The 27,288-nt window shown below is 39.3% G+C and overlaps 3 protein-coding genes across 3 annotated transcripts; 2 read left to right on the forward strand and 1 right to left on the reverse strand.

Moving 5' to 3' along the window:
* The first annotated feature begins 2,528 nt into the window (after positions 1–2,528).
* On the forward strand, positions 2,529–3,562 carry LOC122654072 (PRA1 family protein B3-like). Its single transcript, XM_043848039.1, has one exon. It carries the CDS (start codon positions 2,670–2,672, stop codon positions 3,324–3,326), a length of 657 nt encoding a protein of 218 aa, XP_043703974.1. The 5' UTR covers positions 2,529–2,669; the 3' UTR covers positions 3,327–3,562.
* Positions 3,563–10,076: 6,514 nt separating this feature from the next.
* Positions 10,077–12,883, forward strand: LOC122654070 (probably inactive leucine-rich repeat receptor-like protein kinase IMK2). Its single transcript, XM_043848037.1, has 2 exons — positions 10,077–12,102; positions 12,225–12,883. Exons 1-2 carry the CDS (start codon positions 10,110–10,112, stop codon positions 12,815–12,817), a joined length of 2,586 nt encoding a protein of 861 aa, XP_043703972.1. The 5' UTR covers positions 10,077–10,109; the 3' UTR covers positions 12,818–12,883.
* A 1,523-nt stretch (positions 12,884–14,406) lies between these two features.
* On the reverse strand, positions 14,407–26,053 carry LOC122654071 (sorting nexin 2A-like). The gene is made up of 5 exons (XM_043848038.1): positions 24,901–26,053; positions 24,574–24,783; positions 23,974–24,234; positions 19,629–19,715; positions 14,407–14,543 (listed from the first exon to the last, which is right to left on the reverse strand). Exons 1-5 carry the CDS (start codon positions 25,957–25,959, stop codon positions 14,463–14,465), a joined length of 1,698 nt encoding a protein of 565 aa, XP_043703973.1. The 5' UTR covers positions 25,960–26,053; the 3' UTR covers positions 14,407–14,462.
* Between the last annotated feature and the right edge of the window lie 1,235 nt (positions 26,054–27,288).

Below are 27,288 nucleotides of genomic sequence, written 5' to 3' on the forward strand. Positions count from 1 at the left end.
CAGCATTTACTGCCTGCTAGGGCTTTATTCATTGCTCTCTTTGAGGGATTAAGATCCTCTGCAGTGCGGGCAATTGGCAATGCTCAATGTGAAGCAGGTTTTTTTTCTCGAGCTTGTCACCATTGGATGTCGCATCTTTCACGCGTTGAGTTCTCAAACCCGCACTGTAGAGGATATTTTTCTTTCTTGGAGAGGCCTTTGTACACAGAAAAAAAAAACAAAGAAAGTTGTAATGGATACATTGGAAAAATAGCTTTGACAGCAAATTAGGAAGCTTCCTAAAATGAGCAAATGTTTCTTGGCCTTGTTTGTTTGACGGAGAAAAGTGGAAAAAGTAAAAGGGGTGGGAAATTTGTATTTATTTTCCACAAACTATCACAAATGTGACTTGTTTGGTTAAATCGGGGTGGAAAACTTCTAGACAATTTCATTAAATGTATTTATTCTTGTCTGTTGAGGTGGTACCGTGGTACTATTCATGGAAACTTTAATTTTGAGTCTATCTTTCTTCCCATTTTCTTTCTATTCAATGGAATCTTATCTCATGTCTATTTGCTCTTTCTCCCATCAAATCCCACCCACTACAAATTACATATTCCATTATTTCCTTTCCGTTGTTTTCTTTGCCAATCCAACCCCAATATGTGGAACAAACTCTCACAAGTTTACCACTTCTTTTTATCTGTCAAAACAAACGGGGCTTTAGGGGTGTTAAAAATGAGACCAATCACTCAGTGTTGATTTTGTTCAAAGAAATTGTTGAGAAATTGAAACCCACCAGAGTGATCTGATCCTTTGTTAGCAATAACGTGTTTAAAATGATCAACAACAAGCATTTCCGTTTTAAACGCATTTAATACATGTTCTTGTATTTTTGGCATTTTTTAAGACCTTGGATTTGTTGAACAATGGTTTACTTAACTGATTATTATCTCTCTCTTTTGAACTCTGTTCGGCCCGATTCTTTTATTGATGTAAAGACGATTCGAAGGGTTACATTTTCCATGATATCACTTTCAACTCAAGGTCAATGTACGGACACCGAAATTAAAAGCATGTATTTCAAATAAAAAATCTTCAATTTATATGAGAGTAGTACTTTTTTTTTTTGTTTGAATTATAAACATTTAAAACCTGTACTGTCCGTTTTTTCATTTTTTACCGTTCTCTATTTTTTTGACCATTTTATTTGCCTAAGAGCTTGACACCATTACATCAAGTTCCTTTTTGCCTTTTTTGTATACCCATCTTGAGGAATTAAAATCCTTTTCAATTCCTTGATCGCCGAGTGCGGTGGAGTTCGGGGTTGAGAGGTCAACACCTGGTAGGCATGCCATCCAACAGTCCAAGGTCGATTGAATAAATTTTTTTTTTCTTTCTTCTCAAGCTCGGAGCCGTTGGATGTCGCACCTGCCAATTGGACCTCTCAACCCTGAACTACACCATACTGCACTTTTATTCGGGAATTGGAGAGGATTGTTTTTTCCCATCTAGAGTAACAGGCATTGTCTGTCTGAATATAAACCAAAACTAACTGAAAACCACTTCTCTACCGAGATTTCTTTCTTTTTTTCATATTTTATTTATTATTTATATTTTGAAACATATTTTATTTTTCTTTCCAACCTACCAAATCGCATCATTTGATCACCCTTCGTTCTATAACCACCATGGTTTTAAATCTTAGAATCGGTAATCCAATCAAGCAGTACCGACTATCGATTCGAATCAGTCAAAATCGGTTGGAATTTGATAGAATCGATCGGAAATTAGTTTGAATCAGTATGAATCAGCCAAATCGGTCCGTGCCAATTTTGATACCGACTCAATGGATTCGATTCCCGTTTTTTAAACCATGTAACCGATTGATAAGTAATTAAGTGCACCTTTAAAGTGCAAGCAAGGATAAAAACTCTTGATATTGCTACCTGGAAGAAGAAAAAAAATGATATGAGCCCTAAATAAAGGGATGTAAATGGATAATCGAAATTCAAATCCGAATCCATATCAATTTAGGGACATCTATATTCGTTTAGAGATATTCAAAAAGAAAAAATTCAAATACTCCGATAAAAATTCATTCGATTCGAATATTTAATAATAAAAAATTAAATAAATAATGATTTTAAGAATTTTTAAAGATTTAAAAAGTTCTAGAATATGATAAAAAGAGAATCATGATCTAAGAGACATGGATTGAGAGTGAATTATATCCATCATGGGGAGGAAGGTCCAGGTTATAAAAGGCAGAGATGTAAACAGATGATTGAAAATCTGAATTCAATCCACATCCAAATCCGTTTAGAGGTATTTGTATCCGACCGGATAATATCCGGACCCAATCATCCGATCCGTTTACATCCCAAATTATTAAAATTCCCCACCAAAAAAAGAAATAAAAAATATATTCCGCTATATATGCGGGCAATTGAATAAAGGTCTCGTGGTCTTATTGCATAAAAGGTCCCGTCTCCTCTTGGTCTCTCTGCATTTTTTCTTTCTTTGCCAAAAATTTCTGGATTTCTTTTCTTTTCTCCGCTGAATTGAACTCCGAAATCTCCTCCTAATCGCCTGCTAAGTTGAGCAAAAGCTACTTAACTTCACCAACCAAAATCCAAATTATTCATATATTTCGATTTGATTCGAATCGATTCAATCCATCGAACAGAATGTCGTCTCCTCCCACTCTCCCGATATCGAGCCCTCAAGCGAACATCTCTTTGGGCGGTCAATCTCAACCTCCCATTGCAACTCCGGCTTTCCGTGCCTTCATCAGCCGCTTCTATGAATCCGTCCGACAAGGCTTCTCCCAACGACGCCCGTGGTTGGAACTTCTGGATCGCACCTCCTTCGCCCGTCCCGACTCCCTCACCGAGTCTGCATCTCGCATTCGCAAGAACTTCTCCTACTTTAGGGTTAATTACTTAACCCTCTTGGCCTCTGTTCTTGCCCTCTCTTTGCTCTCTCACCCCTTCTCACTCTTCGTCCTCCTTTGCCTTCTTGGTTCCTGGTTCTTCCTCTACCTCTTCCGCCCCTCTGATTCCCCTCTAGTGCTTTTCGGCCGAACCTTCACAGATCGGGAGACTCTTGGTGTGCTTGTCGTAGTTACTGTCGTTGTCGTCTTCCTCACTAGCGTTGGGTCGGTGCTTATCTCCGCACTCATGGTCGGATTGGGGATTGTTTGTACCCACGGTGCCTTTAGGGTTCCTGAAGATCTGTTCCTCGATGAACAAGAACCTGCTAATGTCGGATTCCTCTCGTTCCTTGGTGGAGCCGCCTCTTCCGCCGCCGCTGCCGCCGCACCTGCCGTCGCCGCACGTGTCTAAGGATCTCATCTGATCTGATGGTGACGACGACGAGGTTGGTTGGACCAAGCCTGATTGTTCTTTGTTAAATTATTTTTGCTAGAAAAGAAGATACATTGGATCGGTATTCTTGGGTTAGTCTTTTTTAGTCCCCGTCTTTTCTCTTGTCTCTATATATAGACTGGATCTAGTACCAACAATTGTAGATCTGTTCTCAGTTCTTTTGTACTTCAGATAGAAATCTATGTAATTTCTGATTTGGATCTTTAACCTTAGTTTTCTGTGTTTTTTTCACGATTCATTTTTCTCATTTTATAGAAGATGTCGATCGTCTGTGGATTCTTCTTTTCTGACCTAATATTACGAAATTTTGCCAAAACTGGACTCAAGTTTTTGTTGGATTGTTGCACAGATCGGCCTGGGAGGGCGGTGAATGGGCATTTTGTTAATATTGATTTTAGGCCTGTGCGTGTTCTTTCATGGGATATTAGCATCTTTTTTTCTCTTATATATGTTTGAAGTTAGACATTCGTACCTGAGTGTTGAGATAATTTCTCTCGCCATGCGTCCTTGTCTCCCAGATGTTGAACTAGTTTTTTGGTTCCCTTCCTGCGTAGGAATTGGATGGTGTACATCCTTCGCTTCTCCCCTTTCTGGAACTTCTTCCCTGATTATCCTATCGTGCTTTGGGCTGTGACTGGTGATGTTGATACAAATACAGTTTAATATGTGATAGGTTCAGGAAAAAAATGTCATGTAAGATCACATTAGATGTTGGGTTCGTACCATTGGACCTGCAATGATCCTCAAGTTGTTGCCATGATCCACACTTTGTACCTAGGTCTATGTTCTGGGCTTTTTACATAGGGTCGTTATTTTCTGCGTCGCAGCGCAGGCTACGTCCAAACACATGTGAGCGGCATTTCCACCATTCAAGAGGCGGGGCGGGGTTTGTTTCATTTTGCCCACCCCATGTGTCTGGGTGCAGCCTATGCCCCCGGCACAGAGAACATTTTCCCTTTTACATATTAATCTTCTTCTACTTAATCTGTTCATGTTAATTCTGATGATGATGAACTGAGTAGTGATATAGCTGCATTAGTTATTAATCCCGTATGGAACCTTTACGCAAGCTTGAAAGGCCCATAAGGTGTTGGTGGCATTCCAATGGGCTCAAATCGAATTTTGGGTGGGTATGTAATAGGTTGAGTCTTTTTTTTTGTTTTGGGGGGGGGGGGGGCGGAGGGGGATGGTCATTGTAATTGGCTTAATTTATAGCTCATAAATTGGTGATAAAGTTAGTACATGGATTAGTAAAGTTTTTTAATTAGATTAGGATACTTAATAGTTAGATAAAATTTTGTTTTTGAGTTTCTTTATTGAGTGTGATTAAGAGTCCTCATGTAAGTCAATTTAGGAATTTTAAGTCTTATAAATGTTAATACACATGATTTGAGTAAAGAATATTAAGTTTTTTTTAAGAGTTTTGGTGTTGAGCAGTGTATATGGGGTTGCTATCCTAAACCTGATTTGTTTTCTTCTTTTCTCTTCTCTTTTGTTCTCTTCTTCCTCCCAAGCAGATCGACCTTATCTCTTTTCTCCCTTTCCATCGATATAAACTCTTCCCTTAATAACACAGTTGTTTCCTTAACTAAGATCTGAATACAAATTTGATCATTGAGCCTGCTTGCATTTGAGATCTACATTTTGGTTTTTCAGATTGCATTATTTGGTTTCAGGGCCGAACCTTGCCAGGGATACCTATTGTTTCATGATCAGTGTGTGTTTGCTCAACAGAAAAATTGCTATTTTACTCATAGATACAGGCAGAGTGATAATTTAATCTCGTGGTTTGTGGTGGAGATGTTATCAAAGTTCGACGAGATCATCATTGAGTCTAATGAAATGATGTCCTCTGCAAATTTTCAATTTCCTAATATTGTGTTTGGTGCTTATTGTGAAACATTTGAATCTTCTGAACGTATCATTAAATTTTCACCAGTAGTTAGAAGAGCGAAAAGGTATAGTCGATCGGAGTAGCAATTTGTAAATCGTCAAGTCTACTCATCTACGACAAACATTGTTTTGAAAGGGTTGGGTGACGAACAAGAGAGACTTGGATATGAATTTGGTTCTGATCGTTTTTCACTTGAATGATATTGTTTGGTAGCTTATTCTTTTGGGCTTTGGTATTCAGAAATGCTTATAATAAAGAGGTTCCAAAAGCCACCTTGTGGTACCAGAGTTGTGTTCTAAAGATTGTGGTAAGGTTACTGTGAATATCTCTTACCCAAAAAAAAAAAGGTTGCTGTAAATATCCAAAGGATATGTGGATCATAGAAAAAGATATATTCTCTCCAGATGATGTGAATTGGTGAAATAATGACAATCTTTAGTGATTTTTTTCTTCAACGGGGATTGGGGAATGTTGGCATTGTCCTGAAAGTCTGAAACTATTTGATGCCACTATAGTTTCAAATAGATATACTCATATTTGTTGGTTTATGCAGCAGAATCTTGGGAACAAGGAACAACTAAAGCTGAGACTGAGGATGTCGAAATCGATTAGACTATGGAGTAGAATCCAAAATGGATGAACCCATGGGTAAAAGTCTGAAAGTTGGGCTTGATGGTTCCACTGTGTCCAATATGGGGCCAATAACTGAGAATAAGTAAAATGCTGCTCCAGATTAAAGTTGCTAACAGGATAAGGGGAAGGGTAAAACTCATTTGGGCTGAAGCAGTAAAAGGTAAACAGAAAATTTTCTTAGGATGCTGTGTTACACCGAAGGGGATCATGTGGCCTGCTCCATTTGGTGCCCTGTGTCTTTATTGAGTTGAATTTAGTTTTGTTGCCATGTGAAAAATGGAATATTTTAGGAAAAAATAGATCAGAATAAAGATATATCTGTGTAGGCCTGCATTCCAGTGTTTAGATTGTAAGGTTGAGAAGCATTTCGCATGACCCTACTTTCATCTAGGCTCCATTTGTTTCGGTGGAAAATTTACATGTTGACACATTTTCTGATGTTTGTTTTAATAAAGTAAAGGGGCATTGTTCTCTGTGCCGTTGTGCAGGTTGCGCCCAGGCACATGGGGGTGGGCGCAATGATCATCCTACCCCCCCTTGCACAGGTTGCCCATGTGCTTGGGCAGCCTGCGTTGCAGCACAGAGAACATTCTCCCTAAAGTAAAATATCTCTGAAAATTGTCATGCTTGAGGAGAGACCTCCACTGGTTTGGGAAGGGAGAAATGAACAATCATTCCAACGGCTACTGAGATCGCCAAGGGTAGGTGGGGACGAGCTTCACTCCTTGAAGAGCAGAACTAGAGCTTTGTACCTTCTCATCCGAGCCTGAGGAAACTTGAATGGGTTTCTGAGTTGTGTGCGACTCAGGGGAGAGGGAGAGAGAGAGAGGGAGAGCTCTATACCTTCTCATCTAAGCTAAGAAGAGGCTTGATTTTTGGGTCCTCCATACAGTCTGGATACCTCTGTTTTGGATTTATTTTTTGATTTTCGCAAACACCTCATCAGGTTAGGGCCGGGAAAAAATATAGGCAAATACAAAGAGGTTGTTATCGTTATTTCACATCTATGGAATCCAGCCGAGTGTCACAGTGAAATCCGGTTAGGTTAGGTACAGTATGAGAGACCACCGCTCTTCACCCCTGTTTGTCACTTTTGTAATTTTAAGCAGGAGTTTGAGAACTGAACATGTTAAGACGAAGGAATCTCAATCTCCGTCACTCCATCCATGGCATCTAAGATACGACGTCCTCTCTTTGATATGAAGAAAAAAAAATGAAAAGAGAAAATCTCTCTCTCTCTCTCTCTCTCTCTCTCTCTATTCGCCACAGTCAGTGTCGGATCTGAATAAAAAGATACGATTGTAGAGGAGGAAGATGAGGAAGATGAGGCATAGAGGCATGCCCATAGGGGATTCAAAACGTCTCTGCGTCGTTGATACCATTAGATTTTCTTCCAGGTCCTCTATTCGCGATCTCTGGACTAGCAAAGAATGGTGCAAGACCATTGATCTTCTATTATTCTGTGTTTCTAGATCTGATCGTAGAAGGCTGCTTCTCGCCAAATTACAAAGCCCTATGCATCAAAACCCCAACCGGACAAGAGGTATTCACCCTGAAGGAGATTGGTGTGCATGACGCCATCCACTGAGCGGCCATGGTCCTCACTGTCGTCTTTGCAGTGAGAGTTTTAGGCTTTGTCGAATTAATCGGGCTTCAGGGAAGACGAAGAGCGGAACTTTTGGGTTTTGAGTTTTTGGTCCACTACAATATTGTCTGAGAGCATCATATGCTTTTTTGTTTATAGATACATATGTAGCCAACGCATTAAGGAAAGTGAGGAGTAAAACATCACTAGTAGGAATAAAAAGGATTGATTCTGAAGCCTTGTTTGCTTTGAGAAGAAGGGTTTGGAGAGGCCAGTATCACACAATAGACTCATTATTGGTTATCATCTCCATTGTAATCTTGTTGGTGTACCAAACTTCCTTGACGTGGTATCCCTCCTTTGTGGCGTACTCCAACTCCTGATTAATGCCAAACAGTTTTGTTTCTAGAAAATCATTAGTACCCAAAATACCTGCAGTTATTAATTTAATCTCGCCATGCAACAAAATTGTAAAAATCCAACCAGATCTGTTTAATTTGGAGATGGCTGTTCCTGCGCATATCAAAGTTGGATAGTGAAATACCTGCAGGTTGTCTAAGAAAGAAAAAATAGGAATGTCACAACTAGAACATGAGGCATAATCATAGTTATTTAGGGTGGGGGCCCAAATCGAAAGCTCACACGACCATTTATTGGTGGAGATGGTAATTATCCACATTGGATCAAGTTTAACCACCTGAAATAAGATCTTGTTCCTACGTTGCCAAATGAAATAACATGTTATAATGAAAGCTGAAAAGAACCAATTAGCCATGGCCTTATCTTTAAATTTGTTTTGTAGGATAGATTCACAGAGGTGAATAAACGAAGGGTAAGAAAGATTGTTTTATTCTCAGCCCCAATGGACCAGCTGCCCAAAGATGTTTTGTCCAGTCACATGAAATGAATAAATGCCAAATAGTTTCAATGTTCGAACCACAAAATACATAACTGGAATCAATCAATCTGGGCCCACTTTGAAAGGGTCTCTTAAACAGGTAAGCCTGTATGTAAAGCACGCCAAAAGAATAATTTGAATTTGGGGTGGATGGGAAACTTCCAAAGAAAACGCCACCAAGATGAATGCTTGTAATTTGATGGCATTAAGAAATGGGTTGCTTTTTTAGTTAAAAATACGGGTTTATCCTAGGAGCAAACTGATTTCTTTGTAACTAAATTCTAATCCTCATGCATTCATGAACACCTAAAACCAATATGGCTTTCCAATATGAAATAATTTCTCATTCTTTTGGACCTCTACATCTAATATTAATTAAGTTTAACCATGTTTATCAAAACAAATGTTGATAGGTCATCAACCACAAGACATTGCTTTATTACAATATAAGTTAGAAAATGAACTCACATTTTTATGGACTTTGACTATTTATAACTGTTCAAGAATTCTTTAAAAAAACCCCTACCCCTTGATTGGTGGGTTCTTCATACAATGAGCTCAAAGAGCACTCTGTTTCAAGAATTCTTTGAAAAAAAAACTTTTCTGTGTTTATAAAAACCAAATGAAACATTTTTCCCCCTTTTATTTGGGCTCTATACTGAAATGGAATTGGAAGGACAGATCATAAAGAACCGCGGGTACCCGGAAATGGCTTTTAAAAATGGCCAGTCCTTTAGCTTTGCAGTCCTTTTTTCGTTGCTGGTGTTGCGAATATCATTCGTGCTCACCATGAGCCAATCCGCTAGCCCTGTCCCTCCATCATCAAGAACATCACGAATCACCTTCGCATTATCTTCATTAACCGCCTGCTTCACAAATTCTGTAGACTGCTCCTTGAAATTGCTATACGTCTTCCAATTCCAATGAATTTCACAGAAAGCCAAAAAAAAAAAAAAAAGAAAAAAAAAAAGAAGTAGAGAAACGCTACAGCAAAACACCAACCCAAAACCCTAAATAAATTATCGAGCTGCGATAGGATTTATGTTAGTCAAAATCAAATAATATAATAAAAATTCATAAAGTTGAAGGCTTTGAACTCGCGCGATTAGTGGTATTTGCTAATCAGACACAACGAAACCTTCAACCCGCCTGACCTGCCCAGCTCAGATTACCTCCTGCTAGCTAAGATCCACCGGTTTTTAGCCTTGCACTCTTGCACTCTTGCACTCTTGCACTCTTGCTCTTGCCTGTAAGTTAGGACAATGGCAAAGTTCGTAATTCCAACTGTATAATGTGAGAGATGTTGGACCCAGCAAATATAACCGTTGGAGGCATGCTCCGGTAAGAAGACCTTATTTCCTCCTCCTCCGCACCCCACCCCACCCTCCTTGAAAAAATGGTCAAAAGAAATATTAGTGACAGAACTAGCCGTTAGTTTCATCTCAGGTAGCCCCTCCGAATTCACCCACCTGACAGTGTCGCTGGTTTTCTCCACTAAACAAGACTCTCTCTTTCTCTCTCTCTCTCTCTCTCTCAGACTAGTCTAGCTCCGCTTCATCTCTCCCTTACTCCCCTGTTTCCCTCACTCCATATACACAATCCCTGTCTCCCTTGCTCTAGAGAGTTTGTAGAGTAGAAGCAGAGAAGAAGAGGGGAACAGCAAAACTATTCTTTCTCTCTTCACTCTGCTGCTCTTCTACATTTTTACTGACTGTTCTAGTTAATTTTCCCATGAATAATCAAAATCAGATCTTCTGTGGATTTAGTCGATCCCCACTGGAGCTTCTTTGGTTCCTCAAGAAAAAAACAGCTTCTCATTGTCGAATTGCTAATAAGGAGGAGAAATGGAAGAAGAGTCAGTCATCCTGCAACTACCCACTTCAGCATTTTGGTCGCCCAAACAACTTCTTCCTCTGTAAGCGCCTGCTCTTGCTTCTTCAACTGCTCGCGTTAATCTCCCATTCTGTTTCAAGCCAAGCGTGGGATGGGGTTGTTGTCACTCAGGCAGATTACCAAGCACTTCAAGCCTTCAAACACGAGGTAATTGATATTAAACGGGTCTTGCGGAGCTGGAATGACAGCGGCTATGGAGCTTGTTCAGGAGGGTGGATTGGGATCAAGTGCGTCAAAGGGCAGGTTATATTGATCCAGCTCCCTTGGAAAGGATTGGGTGGGCGAATCTCTGAGAAGATAGGTCAACTCCAAGCACTTCGAAAGCTTAGCCTTCATGATAACAACATTGGGGGTGTGATTCCTTCTTCCCTGGGCTTCCTCTCCAATCTCAGAGGAGTTTCTCTCTTCAACAACAGACTGTCAGGTTCAATCCCTCCTTCACTCGGTTCATGCCCTTCACTTCAGACTCTTGATGTTAGTAACAATTTGCTTACTGGAACAATCCCTGCTAGTCTAGCCAACTCTACTAAGCTTTACAGACTCAACCTTAGCTTCAACTCTCTGACAGGTTCGATACCTCCTGCTGTCACTGGTTCCTCTTCTCTGACCTTCTTAGCCCTCCAATATAACAACCTCTCAGGTTCTATTCCTGATAATTGGGGAGGTACCAAAGATGACAAATATTATCAGCTTCTGTCCTTGACCCTTGATCATAACTCTTTTTCTAAAAACATACCTGTTTCTTTGAGCAAGTTGGTAAGGCTAGAAGAGATTTCTTTAAGTCATAATCAGATCAATGGAACCATACCCAGTGAAATCGGGAGGCTTTCGAGACTCCAAAGATTAGATTTGTCTGCAAATGCCATTCATGGAAGCTTCCCTGCTAGTCTCTGCAACCTCTCTTCCCTTGTTCAATTGAATCTAGAGGGCAACCATCTAGATAATCGAATCCCAGAAGATGTGAACAGACTACATAATCTCTCCATTCTGAACCTGAGTAGAAACCAGTTCAACAACCAGATACCAGTGACTGTTGGGAACATCTCCAGCCTCACCCAACTTGATTTATCCCAAAATAGACTCACTGGAGGTATTCCAGCTTCTCTTATCAATCTGACTAACATAATTTCTTTCAATGTGTCCTACAACAACCTTTCTGGTCCTGTTCCCTTTCTCTTGTCTGAAAAGTTCAATTCAACCTCTTTCCTCGGGAACCTTCAGCTGTGTGGATACAGTGTTTCAACCCCTTGTCCTTCTGCTCCACCTCCATCACTGGAGACTACCAAACCCTGCCACCGAAAATTAAGTGCCAAAGACATAATTCTCATAGCCGCAGGAGCCCTCCTGGCAGTTTTGCTGTTATTGTGTTGTATCTTGCTGGGCTGCTTGATCAGGAAGAGGGCTGCTTCTAAAGCGAAGAATGGTGAGACAGGCGGAAGGGCTACTGCCACAAAAGGCGAGAAGGGTGCACCTGCTACTGGAACTGAAGTTGAATCAGGGGGTGAAGTAGGAGGGAAATTAGTCCACTTTGATGGGCCATTGATGTTCACAGCTGATGATCTTTTGTGTGCTACAGCTGAGATAATGGGGAAGAGTACTTATGGGACAGCGTATAAGGCAACATTGGAGGATGGGAGTGAAGTTGCAGTAAAGAGGTTGAGGGAGAAGATTGCGAAGACTCATAGGGAATTTGAAGTGGAAGTGAATGCACTGGGGAAGATTCGACACCCAAATCTTTTGGCTCTCAGGGCTTATTACTTAGGACCCAAAGGAGAGAAGCTTCTTGTGTTTGATTTCAGGCCTAAAGGGAGTCTCGCATCTTTCCTCCACAGTAAGTTCCTTCTACTAGTGACTTTTTCTTTTCTTCTTGCTCACAATCACTATACAATTCCTTTTCTGACCATTGCTAAATTCATTATTCAATGATGTCTGTGTATATATAACTACGAGCAGCTCGAGGACCGGACACAGCGATCGATTGGCAAACAAGGATGAACATAGCCATGGGCACAACAAGAGGCTTGTGGTACCTTCACACGAATGAGAACATAGTGCTTGGGAACCTGACCTCAAGCAACATACTTCTGGATGAGAACATCAATGCCAAGATTGCAGACTATGGCCTCTCTCGGATTATGACTACTGCTGGCGCGTTAGGCTACCGTGCACCTGAGCTCTCAAAGCTCAAGAAGGCCAATACAAAGACAGACGTCTACAGCCTTGGAGTGATCATACTGGAGCTCCTTACAGGGAAGTCCCCAGGTGAGGCAATGAATGGTGTAGACTTACCCCAGTGGGTGGCATCTATCGTTAAGGAGGAATGGACTAACGAGGTCTTTGATCTGGAGCTGATGAGTGATGCATCAATAACAGGTGATGAGTTGCTCAATACCTTAAAATTGGCTCTGCATTGTGTTGACCCTTCACCAGCTGCAAGGCCAGACGTTCAGCAAGTGCTCCAGCAACTGGAAGAGATAAAGCCAGAACTAGCTGCCAGTACCAGCTCTGGAGACGATGGTGCAGGAGTTCCATCAACAAGTGAATAATGGAGAATTAAGTTATGGATTATGACAAGGACAAACTAGGAGAATGAGAGTAGTTCATAATTCTTTTATTCTTGAATTTTTTGGGTTCATGTTGTGTATAAATAAGTTTCTTTCAGTTTATTTTTTTGAATGGAAAGTATATTTTTCCCTTCTCAGTTCAGTTTTTGTCCATGTTTTTAGAGGTAAAACAGAGACATACTTGTTAGTTCTGTCATAAAGCTTAAAGAAGGTAATAGTCCATAAGGTTTCTCTCTTATTGTGCTTGCCTCTGCTGCTGCTGCTACATTATTGATTCTGGCTTGACATTACGATGGTAACTGGAAAGCATTATTTCTTACAACTGCCATGAATCCTAGAACCTCTAGCAACTCTCTTTTACTCAATTTAAAACTGTATAAATTTTCAATAAAGATCTGATTAACCAGATTATTATTGAAAACATTTGTGTTTGGTCCTCTGAGTGAGGAGTTAACGAGGTTGTCAACTCAAAAAACGAATTTTTTTTTTTTTTAACAAATGTACACCTCTGCCCTCAAGTGGATAAACTCATTTTAAGGATGTGTAATACCAAGCAAGGTGGGCAAAGATTATTCAGAAGGATTACATTCCACACCACTTTCTGTTTGATTTTATGAAATTACTAAATCGCTAATCATCTGATACCTTCACATCTAGGGACATCATCAAGGACTTTAAAAACCTTCATATGGTGGGATTCAAGGGTATCCAAAACGTAACACCTTCCAATGAACCTCATTTTTTTCCAGCATTGGAAGGGTGAAGATGGACATGTTGCCCTAAATATGCATTGTGTTGAAGTATCTTTCCTTTCTATTAAAATCATTTTTATTTTCATGGAATCCAAATGGCTAAACCAACCAAACCACCACTTCAAGGAACAGATCCTCTCGAGTGGAGAGGTCCTGTGAGAGAAAAGAGCGAGAAGCCAGTCCTCCAGCAGAGCCCTATCGTCACGACTGCCCCTTCCCCCTCTTTGGCATCTGAGCTTCGTCGGTGGCGTGTCTATGTTAGAGGATGATTCCTGTTGCTTGGTGGTTCTGATTAGCTGAACCTGTCACACCCCCACCCTCCCCCCCCACCCCCCCCACACACACACACAAACAAAACCCCAATTTCATTGACTTCATTTTTAGGAACTTCTAGTTCATGAAGTCCAATCCAAAAAGGATGTCTTCCTAGAGGATCCCCTAGACATTTCCCTAAAAATTCAGGAAAAGATAGATATAGTTTTCGGCATCCACTGATACTCACCAATAACAAGCCTAGTGAGAAAAAGCAGCCTACCACTTTCGCATGTCATACAGTCATCTACAATGTTTTCGCCATCCCCATTTTGGATATCAGGGTTAGAAATTGAAAATGTTCAAGAAGAAACCCTACCAAGAAGACAATGTTGGGTAACTACCCTTGTTCTTTTCAAACGTATATAACCACACAGAAAATGGATTTCAAAAAATTCTACAAACTGCTCATTATTATCATGGATTTGCTGTAATTTATGACTAGTGTACATAAATGCAATACACCCCTCCCCCACAAAACAAAATAAAGGAAGGGCAACTAAATAGAAAGAAAGGAAAAAGATTAAAAAAAAAACCCAAAACTCTAAATTTACAGTCACACTTCAATCCATGTCTTTAGCATACACGCTCGTATCTTCAGCAACCTTTGCCCACACATTTGCTATCTTCTCGGCATAACCAACCTGTAAAACACAATATTGGTATCCTCATATTCTCATGAGAAGAAATCCTCATGAAATTCTACAGAAACGAAATTTTAAAGGTTCATTGTGAACCAAATGAAGATCGTGTGCTCAAAGAAACAGTAATACAGAACAGTAATAGTTTTAGTCAGCTGTTTAAAATGGTCCACCAAACTGTGCCACTAGTGCATGTCAATAAATCAACAAGTTTTGAGCATTCAGGTATACTATTAGGTAGACGGAAAATGGAAGCACAAACCAAGAAAATATTTGTGCCTGTGACCCAAAAGAGAAATCTTAAACACCATATTCATGCATAAAAATGAAGCAGTTAAATATTGAAGTCAAAACTTGCTACTCACACTCCATGCTCATCCTGAAGGCCAATACAATAATATGCTTATGGGCCTAATACGCATACCAAATCAATCTAAAAAGTAGAACTACACCACGAATCTTTCTTCTTCAGCTGGAGTGGCATCTGCATCATCAGTTTCAAATAGATACATCTCCCGTGACGAGTCATGCTAATGCAGCCAGCCCAAAATTTGGTCCTATTTTAGTATCTATGTGGTATGGGCTTTTAATTCCTTGGGTTTTGATTATAATGGGCGGTGGGGGGAGTGGAACTGGGAATCAATAATAGGGCAATTTATATTGAGGTTATATTCTGTTAGCACTTGGCAGAGATCTGAAACCCTGCATTCTGAGTTCTGTTCTCTAATCCTATTAATCTGTTTTCAAATCAAATATCATAATGAGTTATGTGCTGTTGACCTTTTGTTGCTTCATGTCTGATTTTTGCTTATATTAGTACTCTTTAAGTCTCTGTTATGAGACAAGTACAACAGATTCTGTTCTTAGATAAATCTGATCTATTTTCTCTGTTAATAAACTCCATAGTATTTATTCTCTTTGCCAGAATCTAGTTCCGCTTGATAATTTGTCGAGCAATTGCCTATCATATTCACCTCCTGGACCTGTTCTGCAGTTAAACTTCACATACTTCTGATTAGAATTGGTGAACCAAACAGCATCACATGCTCAGCACTATCAACTTTCTGGAACCGTTATTTAATTATGCTGTATGCCGTGTCGAACAACAAAACTTGTGAGCCTGTCAACAACCTATGCAGCTCTAAGCCTCTAAAGCTTGCACTATCTGGCAGTAATCAGTCTAGTCATAGCATAACATTTTCAGCCATTAGCTCTCCATTGGGCTACACATTGATGTGTATCACTTGCTGCATTTTAGAAGGTTGAGAACATGGCTCGAGGTCTTGCAAGGTCTCGGCAAGATCTCGGCAATTGTCTTGGTTTTGACAAGGGTTGAGTCAAGATAGGGTGTGAAATAAGAAGAATATATTTCCTCAGCCGAAAATTCAGTATCTTTCTGAAATCTTGGCCAAAATTTCGGTATCTCGCCGAAATGTCACAAAGTTATATAAATACCACGTTTTGACTTTTCTTGGTCAAAATTTCGACCTATTCTAGATAAAATTGACTGGTTTCGCCAGTTTGTGAAGAAAACAGCGCCAAATCTTAAACCCCCCCCCCCCTTCCAAAAAAAAAAAAAAAAAACTTGGAACACTTGGATTTGATGCTCAAGAACAACATTTGGAGGAGATTTGAACTTGACGGCCCAGTACTCATTCAATATTAGGATGAGCATATAAGGATAGGGGTGACTTGGTACTTGGTAGTTGTTGGCTTGTATTGTTAAATGTTGACTCAAAATATATTTGACTCTATATAACAAACAATGTTAGATATATGATTTATGAAATGGTTCATAATTTGATGTCTTTTCGTTCCCATTGCTTATTTAGGTTGTCTTGCAAGTTTCATGACCTAATTAGGAAATATAGCTGCAAAAACCAAGGGCTGAATTATTTAAAAAAAAAAAAAAAACTAACTCAGCGAGTTACCGAGACAAACCAACTGAGATACCAAGACCTCGAACCTTGGTTGAGAATCATTGTTGTATCAACCCATCATAATGGCCCCAGGATCATTAACCTTCTCAACAATCGTGACTATGAAGTCATCTTGCTGAGCCACTGCCCATCAAATAAAAAAAAGGGTGTACCCAGTGCACAAGGCTCCCGCCATTTCGGGGTCTGGGGAGGGTCAGAATGTACGCAGCCTTACCCCTGCTTTTGCAGAGAGGCTGTTTCCAGACTCAAACCCGTGACCACTTGGTCACAATGGAGCAACCTTTACTGTTGCACCAAGGCCTGCCCTCTAATGGTCTCTAAAATTCCTTAATAACAGCTAAGGGTGTCAATTCGGTCCATTACCGGTATTCGGTACAGTACGAAGCCAAACAACCCATACCAATACCGTACCGTACCGAGTACAGTACTATTTCCCATACCGAAACCATACCGGTTTGGTATATGGTTTTGTTCGGTATGTATTCAGTACGGTATACGGTATTCGTTATATGGTTTCTTATATTATATATATAAAGTAGTATATATAATATGAAATATATTACATTTAGTATGTTATATTTTTATATATATATAAATTATTATATATATTTAATACACATATATGTACTAATTTATATAAGTATATATGCCAATAATACGGTACGGTATTGGTATGTACCATTGTGACCAAGTGATCACAGGGTCAAGTTTGGAAACAGCCTCTCTGTGAAAGCAGGGGTAAGGCTGCGTACATTATGACCCTCCCCAGACCCCGCAGTACCGGGAGCCTCATGCACTGGGTACGCCCTCATCGGTATGTACCACTGATATCAACCTCCATACTGATACTGTACTGTACCAAGTACGGTACCATTTTCCCATACCGGTACGGGTAATTCGGCATGGTACTGGTTCGATACCGAATTGACACCCTTACAGCTAGTTATGATGGATGATACAAAACTCTGATGCAGGACACTTAAATAAATCAGGTCTGCAAGGATTTAGGGTTAAAACTTTTTTATGGAGGAAGATTTAGGTTTAAACTTTCGTTGGCTGGATAGAGATTTGATTTAGAGATGAAAAATATGGTATTTTGATAGCTGCAAAGTAGGTATTTATGGTTTATGGCTGCTGCTCTGAAATTTCAGCAGTATTGACATTGCATGATATTGCTGGAATTGAAGATGAAAATGAGCTATTATAAAAATGCAAAAGCTATAGTTGAAATTGTTGTTGAATCTGAGAGAGTCAATAAAATTCCGCATAAGACAAAAATGGAAAACACTCAAACAGAAACAAGGAATGAAAACTTGAAAGCGGCCAAGAAGTTGATTAATCTTGAAAAATCCATGGTTCCAAGGAGGCAAGGACAACTTAGGACAAACAAAACGAAACTAACTGCTTCAGTTTATTTTCATATCCAAGTCATGGACTTTATAAAAATTGCAGAAAAATCTGTCAGTCAGCCTCAATCATTACGGATCAATCAGAGGTACATGAAATTGATTGAACTATATCAATTCATCAATTTTGCTGCAAAATCATTATTCACATTGTTAAATCATATGGGACTGGGTGTCTAGTATATCACCACGATAGGGAGAGTCCCACCTATCGTGAATTGTGAGTGTGTGTCCCATCAGTAATGAGTTTCCCTATTTCTTTCTTCTTTCTTTTCTTATTAGTCTAGGACTCTGTTTTCCCTTGCTGGTTTCTTTCCTATTCCTATAAGGAATCATTTTATTCTATTTACTATATATTGAATGGAGGGGAAGGCTGCAACTATCGGTTGCTAGTCTCTTTTGCAAGTACATTACTCTTCTTCTTTCTTGTGATTATTGGTTTCTAATTATGATACTGTAACACATTATTTTGTAAAACAAAATGAAGATTTTGTGAACACAGATGCACATATGATTTATCTTACAATTTCATGCAAACTTGTGATCATAATTCAATGATTTTCTGCAATAAAATACAAATTAAAAAAAAAAAATCATGTTTGGACACTCATGATGAGGAAAATCATCATGGACGAGTCTATTTCCCCAGCAGGAGAGATTTACTGGGTAGGGCCCATCAATTTGTACTCCACATACTATATTAGTTTGCAGATGTTTACTGGGTCAGATTACGGAAAGCAGTAAAGTCATAGTCATAGGTGTTGGCTTGCATTACTCATTTTCCCTTTTTGTAGTGTCAGAATGAATATTTTGGTAATTTTCAGCATGAAAAAGTCTTGAATAATTAATTTTGGTCATATGCCCCCTTCTTCCTCTTCTTCTCCTCCATCGGTTCTCTTTAGTTTCTATTTTCATTCTTCTGTGCATCTGGGAGTTGTTGAGTTGTATCAAGGTACTGTGGAGGTAAATACTTTCTGTTGAAGCTTTCTTACATGCCCTGTAGTGTACTGAAGATTGGAGGACATATTCCACCCTGCGGCACCATTCCTGTTCTGGTTATTTTCTGGTAGCAACTTCCATGGCAGTTTTCCCTAACATCCTACCAGTAGTATAACCCCATCTTGTGGTTCTCCATGAACTATGGCTGATATTTTAGAGTGTTGTTCTGGCCAAGAGAACATACCCTCGACTGGCAGATTCCCCATCTGAGGAGTCTAGGTACTAATTCTGGAACCAGTTTGTTTTCCTGAGTAACACTCACTCCCTGTTCTACCGACAGTATACTTTTCTGTTTTCCTCTGACTGAATATCACCTTAGAATTGTGTTTCAGACCCGTTAGTGTCTGGAGTGTCAAAAGAGTCCATCGGTAGCCAATTATTAGGGTGACTTCCTATTTTCTTGCTGCCGAAACCAAGTGCTAAAGCTTACAGTTTTGACAGTACCTCTGATCCTATTGTGGAATAGGTTTCTAGTGACCATGCTCTACATTAGTCTCAACTTGATCATGTCTCAAAAAAAAATGTTATTGAACAAATCCAAGAAAATATCCTCCAGTGAATAGCATGAATTTCTTTAGTGCGAGTTCATCAAGCCCCTGCTAGTTATGGACCCAACCAGCATTAACTTTGACAAACAATTGTTCCCTTTTAAGAAAGAGCAAACGATTTATGAAAAGAACTAGATATTCCCTGAATAGGTTAACCACCAGAACCCATGAACAGGAGAAGATGAAAAGAAATACCTGATTAACTACAAACCCTTTCAACATGGACAAGAAGTCATTGTGTCTTTCTCTGTCCAACCTTTCAAGCTCAATCCTGTTGTTTTCCTGCATTTATATCATCATTAAAGTCATACTTCCAAGTTCTATTCGCAAATAATTCATACAAGGGTTGGGTTATGTAAAATTTTCCGCATTCTATCATTCAAAACATATAAAGGCAGTATATATGTATATATGTATCATATACATAGAGAAACGGAATTACTTTCAACAAGCAAGAAGTGTGTCGGCTTTATGTCAGAACTCGGGAGGCTCAACCAAATAACAGCCCAGTAGTGGCTGTACCTAGCCAATTTAACAGACCCAAAATCTACTCCACACAAGCAATTCCTAACAAAGCAGGAAACAGTAGTAATGTGGAATAGGACAAGGGGTAACTCCAACAAAAGCATCTCATGTCACAATTTGTCTAGTCCATTCAGTTGTACCAATTTGAAATGAGATTGCACACATTACCAAAAGTTGTTATACAGCATTGTCGCTGAATGTCACTTTTGGTTGGTGACCCTAGCATGAAAAATGCAATGGCTTGTCTGTCGCCAACTGGCAAGCAAGTAATTGGACCTGAAAAGTGTTGTTGGCCAGAATAATTCCCCATGATTTTACTGTGTCCACTTAGTTTTCTTTGACAAGGGTTGGTGTATCTAACAATTTGGGGACTTCCATTGGAAGAATATTACCCAAGTACTCTGATCTTTTTTCCAGTCGAATCACTCCAAACAAAACACACACTTGGTGTTCCTGCCAGTTTTCATAACCATTGGCTGGATATTTGCTGAAGAACTAGAGCAAGTACGGTGTTACATTAGTATTAAACAAAGAAGGATCACATCCAAGGTGTTCATGGTTTTGCCCAAGAATAAGTGAAAAAAGAAGTATCACATCCAAGGAGTTCATTGTCTTACCCAAGAATTAGTGCAAGCGTGGAACTGAATCATGTTTTTAAGTAACACCTTATATCAAAATGGTTTCCCCAACCCTCTTCTCCATCTTTTTTGCTACAAAATGACATTTTATTTGATAAAACAAGAAGTGAAACTCACTGAAAGAAGTCAGAATCAAAGCAAAAAACCTTCATTTATGGAGTTCCCTCATGTAAGACACCCAGGTAAGGCCTCACATCAATATTTGAAATATCTACACAATTCTGACCTGAATTTTTTTTGTTTCAGTCATGATTAAACCAAATATCTAAACTTTGATTCAAATTACCTCTGCTGTTTTTTTAAATGCTTGGCCAGGCCCACGCCGTCCACCCCATCTGTACCCTAAAGAACATTAAACAGACGACAGCCTGGCCATATAGATACAAACTTGCAAGGTTAGCATCAGACTAAGATGTGTGAACCTTCATTCTCCAATTTGCACCTTTTAAAGGATAGGCTTTCCTTTTCGGCAATTATGCTGGATGTGGTTCCCATAGGGCTTACTATGGTTGTTGAACGAAGAGAGAGAATTGTGATCAGGGTTTCACAGTTGAGATTCAAGAAAACACAGTTAAGGCTTTCAAAAAATAAAAAAGACATTGAAAGGAAAGTTTATAAGGGTGCAGGACAAGATTTGGAAAGCCATCTTCTTCGACGTCAGCTCCAGACTTCATATGCTCCAAGAAACAGGCATATTGTTGTTACCTGGATCCTAGTTGTTTCTTTTTTGCAGTTTTCTGGCCCCTCCTAGGGCTTGAGACTTGTCTATTTCCCCCTTCCCCCCCCCCTCCCTTCTTCCCTGTGTATTCTTCCCCCCCCCCCCCACCTTTTCTTTTCCCCTTTGCGGTTTTGGTAATGATTTTTTATCCACCAAAAAAAAGTTCCAATGTTAAGTGGATTTTTTCGATTGAGTAAATATGGTGCAGCTAGGTGGCAGTGCTGGTATTTTCTTTAAAACTTCTAAGATTTTCAAGGGAGAAACGACTGGCTGGGCTTTTGTACACTCTAGATGCTGACAGCTGTGAACCGTGAGGGATTAATGAAATTTGTTAAATGCTTGGGTTGGAAGGATATAATGGTCTCTACACTGGTTTTGTGGGACAAAGAGAAATAAAGCATAATAATATACCAAATTAACTCCTAAATGGGACTAATTACCATACTGACTTAAAGTCAATTACAACTAAAGGTGGGCACTTGAGTGAACTTACCCAACTCTACCCAGCCAAATCTTGGGTTTATATCTTTAGGGGGAAAAAAAGAGCCCTTAATTGGGTTGGAGTTTTCAGATATTGGTTGGTATATATAAAGACTTAAACTAATCCTACCCATATAGAAACTCTGAAATAGATTTGGACTAAAAAACTGAAACAAATTCCAACTCTAACGAACTTTGTCAAGAATAAAATTTTTTAAAAAAAAATTTACAAATTTTAAATAAAGAAGAAAAAGCCTAATTCCTACGCATAACTATATCAGACTGGATTGACATGTCAAAATTCTGAGATTCCTCATTTTCAGCTCTGATAACCAAAAACATAAAAAAAAAAACTTGCCTAAACAAATTACTACTTATCTTTCTAAGATAAACATGTTATTAGCCTTGGTTAAACATGTAGCACAAATAAAGAAGCTGTGAAATTGGTTGTAATTCAGACTAGGTTACATGCAGAAAAAGCAAGCCAGCATTTATTAAGACAATGATTATGGGGAAATGTGTCAATTTCATGCCTCAGGATTAAAGAGGCCATGATACCACAATTATTCAACCTCAAGCAAAACATAGAGCACTCTGTAGATAGTCCAAGATTTTTAATGACAATATAAAACCTTGGTCCAGTCCCTGTGCATCTATAACAATAAGTTCTTTCTTACACTAGATATCTTTATCTTTCAGTTAATCCATAAGTAATCAACCAATCCTCCTTCCCCACACAACTTTGACCTTTAACGAAGTTACATGGGTGTGATTGCTGCAAAAAGGTCGAATATGATCCCACAAGTTTTAGTCCTGCTCTCCACCAGAGACTGGCAAAGAGGGTTCCTAAGGTAGGAAAATATGTGGAGCAGTAGAGAATGGACAGAAACCTGCTAATGAAGATGTTGCAAGTTGCAACATAAATTTTATTAGGCTTAAGGGTGCATAGAGTAGCTGGGTCAGCCTCGCAGATTCCTCCCCCCCTCTTCATATTTGATGGAAATGACACGGAGCAAACTACAAAAAGATACTACTTAGGAATCCAACTTAATAAGGAGGATGGGCTTCTACTACTGATTACAATTATGACACTCTAGAGGGTTTCGTTCAAGGAGCTGATAATCCAAACATTCTTGATTACTGATCATTTTGCTGAATCTTTTTACAACAGCAGGCAACTTCCTTTTCCTTTCAAGAAGAACGCTGATTGACTGATAGTTTTTATGACTATTCTGTGAATTACATTAAATCAGTGCCAGGGAATCAGTTTATAACTGCTTTGGCAAAGCATGGAATTAGATTACAAACTCTCCAAAACGTATGTGTTTAGACTACACTTTTCAAGACTTTTTAGTCTTCAGTTTTATTTTGCCTTAAGGCGTGCTATGGCCATGCCGAAGGTGGACCCTTAAGTCAAAATCTTATGTTCTTGTTTCTCTGGTGATGGCTTTGCCGAAGGTGGAGTTTCAAGATTCTTTGTATCCTTGATTCCAGAATGCCTGGTTTTTCTCTGTACATCCATATATTTTTTAACATAATATTTTGCTGACCTTTAGAGAAGAAAAAAAAAAGACTACAGCTTCTAACACAAATGATGAATCATTAGACTATCTTATACAATACTAACTCTCCAAAAGTTATTTAATTAGACTACATCCTCTAACAAAAAACTATTAGATTACCTTATTCTATGGTAAATACTTTCTAGTGTAAAGTGAAGCTAATTATGAGTGAAATTTTGAATTTTCAAAATCAGTTTGCACTACTACTAAATCAGTACATACACCATGTAGTAGTAGCCTTGCGTTAATAATAGTCCACTTTGCTGGTGCTGGACCTGCCTTAGCAGTTACCATTTTGCTAATTTTGATGATTGGTACTAGAAGGAGAATGGGAGGGGAACAAGATCAACCCAATACTAAGTACAGCCCACGGCATGTACAACTCAAGCTTTCTCAAGTTCAACAATATTCTCCAGATCTACACCCCACTAAATCACATGAGGAACAAATACTACTTTGTCATCAATATATTACATATCTAACAATAATACATAATGGTGAAAATACTCTGAGATTTTTTATGGCTATCAATATCTAGTTGTCTACAATAGGCATCAAATAACCTCAGATTTAAACTTTCAGATGCCTTGTCAAAATATCAGAAATAAAATTTTTACCTTGATGCGTTCATATTCACTAACAGCAATATATTTGGCGTCCTCCGTAGCTTTTATGGTTTCTTTCAACTCTTCTACTTTGCGAATTCTAGATTTGTCGCCACCAAATATTTTGGAGGATGCAGCTTCGATTTTTTCAACCTTTGAATGCAAGGATGAAAGTTCTGATAGAAGTGTCTGAACTGTCAATAAAGCACTTGAGCGATCCGAAAATGCACCGTGGACAGCCAACATCAATCCAAGATATTCATGTAGTGAGTCCTGCAATTTTATGATGCAATGGCAAAATTTAGCATATCAAATCTATGGGAACCTTCAACTAAAATTACCTTTTGTGTCAAACGTTCAAATTACCAAGGTCTCAACAAACAACAAAAAAGAGAAAGTGACGAATGACCCAGAACTAGTCTCAGTTGATACAATTAAAGATGCATTTCCATTTGCGACTACAATGAGTTTCAACCTAAGAAATTTTGGATACTTGTGAACATATATGATGAAGAGGTTTTTTCCTTCTTTGTTATTATGTCATTATTGTTTTTTACTATATGATTTACAGTGTTGTACCATCCAACCGTTATCAAAATAATCGTAATTTACCAAATGTTTGACTGTTTGAGCATTTGATTCCCGATAGAATCTGCTAGCTTTGACGGCTGCTGTTGCCACGTGTTTCATATCAGCAGCTCTTACTCTCTGAGAGTTATACAAGGCCTCCTCTGTTTCAAATTTAGTTAATTTGATGAAAGCTAAACCTAATTCTCCCATTGTTTCTCCAATGTCCTGCTGAGCTTTGACAAGTGATTCAGCCTGCAAACAGTAGAAGTAGAAAACACACTGTAAGAAACTAACTGGAAAAGATCCTAAAATGAGGGCATATGCATACGAGTATAACCAACAGTGGAAGAAAGAAAAGAGTTAACTTACTTGCTGTGACGCATTGCTGAGTTGCTGCTCGAAGTCCTGCAGCTTTTCTTTCTTCTCCAAGAACTCCTTATCTTCCTCAACCACTGGTGGCTTCGAGCCACCCCAATCATTGGCGACCGATTGCTTCAATTCCTTAAAGATCCTGAGCAGATCCCTACCCCCTTTTGCAGGCTGCACTACCTCATGAGGGGCGACGAAATTTCCAGATTCCCCAAACAACTGCATTGGAAGCTTAACTGCCCCATCCAGCATCCTGGAGGCCACATCAGTTGTCGTCGGCAAAGGAAGCTTCCCCTGGACATGTAAGAACACCTTCAGCTCATCGCTTTTCTTGACCACCGGATGTGCAGCCAATCTACACAGGTACTTCTCCAAGGCAACTCGCCTCTGTTCCACAAACTCCTGCTTTTGCATGACCTGGCTCTCCATTACGTTCTTATCCGGCCGTGGAGGAATAAAGAACCCTCGGTATGACTCCGCTAATCGATCCGCCAAAGTCACCACATCTCTGAATCGTCTCCGCACACTGAATTCCGAACCACCGAAGTCCGGCATGTTGGTTCTCGTCGTGATCAGATAAGTCATATAAGTATTTACGCCAGGAACAAGGGAATTCGACGTCTCTTGCTCTTTCACAGGATTCGAAACCGTGATCTTCAAGTACTCAGAACTCGACGAAGCAGACCTCGACAAATTGCCTGACATAACCGAGTCCTGCAAGGGGCTCTCGTGGCCGTTTGAGTCGCCGTTCTCGTCGCCGAATGGACTGAAGATCACATCTGCGTAAGATGGGGGTTCTAAATATGAATTATCTGAGACGTTAGGGTTTCGATGGTCTTTGGATCGCGGCGAAGGCGATAACAAGGGATCATCGCCGGGTGCGACTAAGACGGTGGGCGGTGATAAGGGGTGGTAAGTCTCAGCAAGGGACGACACGGCGCTGCAGTAGTCAGGGGAGGATTTTCCGTTCGATGGCTCGTCGAGAACGAGACTCTCCATTTCTTCTCGAGATGCAAAGAGATGAGTTGCTTCAAAACCCTGGTTCTCAGAGCCCATCATCTTAATTCGATTTTAAAACCCAAAAAAAAAAAAAATAATTAACAAGACTAACAAGCATGTGAGATTGTCACAGAGGTATTTGATCCAGGGAGCTGCGAAGGAGAGAGAGAAATCGCCTCTGGTTCATGTTCTTTAAGTGTTTGTGTTTTTGCTTCAGTAGTGAGCAAGTGAAAAGAAAGGGAAGGAAGAAATCTCAAACCTCTTTTAAAACTCAAGAAAGGAAATGTTAATTACAAGGCAGATTAGTCTTCCATAGCGTCAGAAGACTTCTTTTTTCCAATGGATTGGAATTGGATTTGTATGTTGGTGTTGATCCAACCCATCCTTTTTTATGAAAATGGAAATCTTGAAATCGAAACTGGGGAAGAAATAAACGATTTGGTCAAGGAAGAGAACCAACCGTGGATTCAGATTTTAGAGTAGATCGCTGTCTGATTTCGTTGATGTGACGGTTAGTTGATGCTGTTGCTTTTGGGGTTGGAAACAATGAGAGACCTACGACTTTTTTTTCTTCTTTTTTCTGATAAAGAATGAGAGACTACGCTATGCTCATTAATTGGATAAGGTTTAACAGGATATCGTATTTGGGAATCTGGCCATATTGGGATTTTTTTTTGGTAGACCCTATTGGATTGAAAACCGAGCTTCTGAGCTTCTTTCTGCCCTTCTTTATCACATGTTTGCATTTCCATTTTCCTATGCTGGGAGTTGGACAAAGAATCTTCTCAATGGTCCTGTTCTATTTTTATAATCACTTGTTATTTTATATGGATTGTTCGAAACAATATAGTCCATGGATCTTCTAGGACTGATCCTAACTTCGTTATGTGTATCAAAATGGTTAGGTGACGTGAATATTTATCCCCCGACTATCAATTCCATGGTTAATATGTTACAGCTTAATGTTTCTTTTCACTATATTTAGAATTTATGTAACTATCATATAAATTGTCCTATCTTAATATGTGCCGACAGTTTTAACCCAAATTTAAGAAGATCAGGATAGACTTTTTGCTTTTTCATGTATGGACAATATGTTTTAACAGATGCAGGATGCTACCCTACCTCAAATAGAACAGAAGTGAAGCTTTTTGGTCCTCTGAAAGAATGGAAAGCAGCCCAAAGAGCATGACACAATCCAATAGAAGCATGGTACATCACAAAAGAAACTCACTTTAGTTTAATGGGTTATTTTCAAATACCCTCCTGAAAATAATCAAATTTATAATTGCCCCTTTGAGTTTTTATTAATTGCATGTGCACCCCTGCTTTCCAAACTAATTACCATTATAGTCCCTCCCGTTAGACAAATCCATTATGTTATAACGG

Source organism: Telopea speciosissima, chromosome 3 (assembly GCF_018873765.1).
Source record: "Telopea speciosissima isolate NSW1024214 ecotype Mountain lineage chromosome 3, Tspe_v1, whole genome shotgun sequence".
NCBI classification, from domain to species: Eukaryota; Viridiplantae; Streptophyta; class Magnoliopsida; order Proteales; family Proteaceae; genus Telopea; species Telopea speciosissima.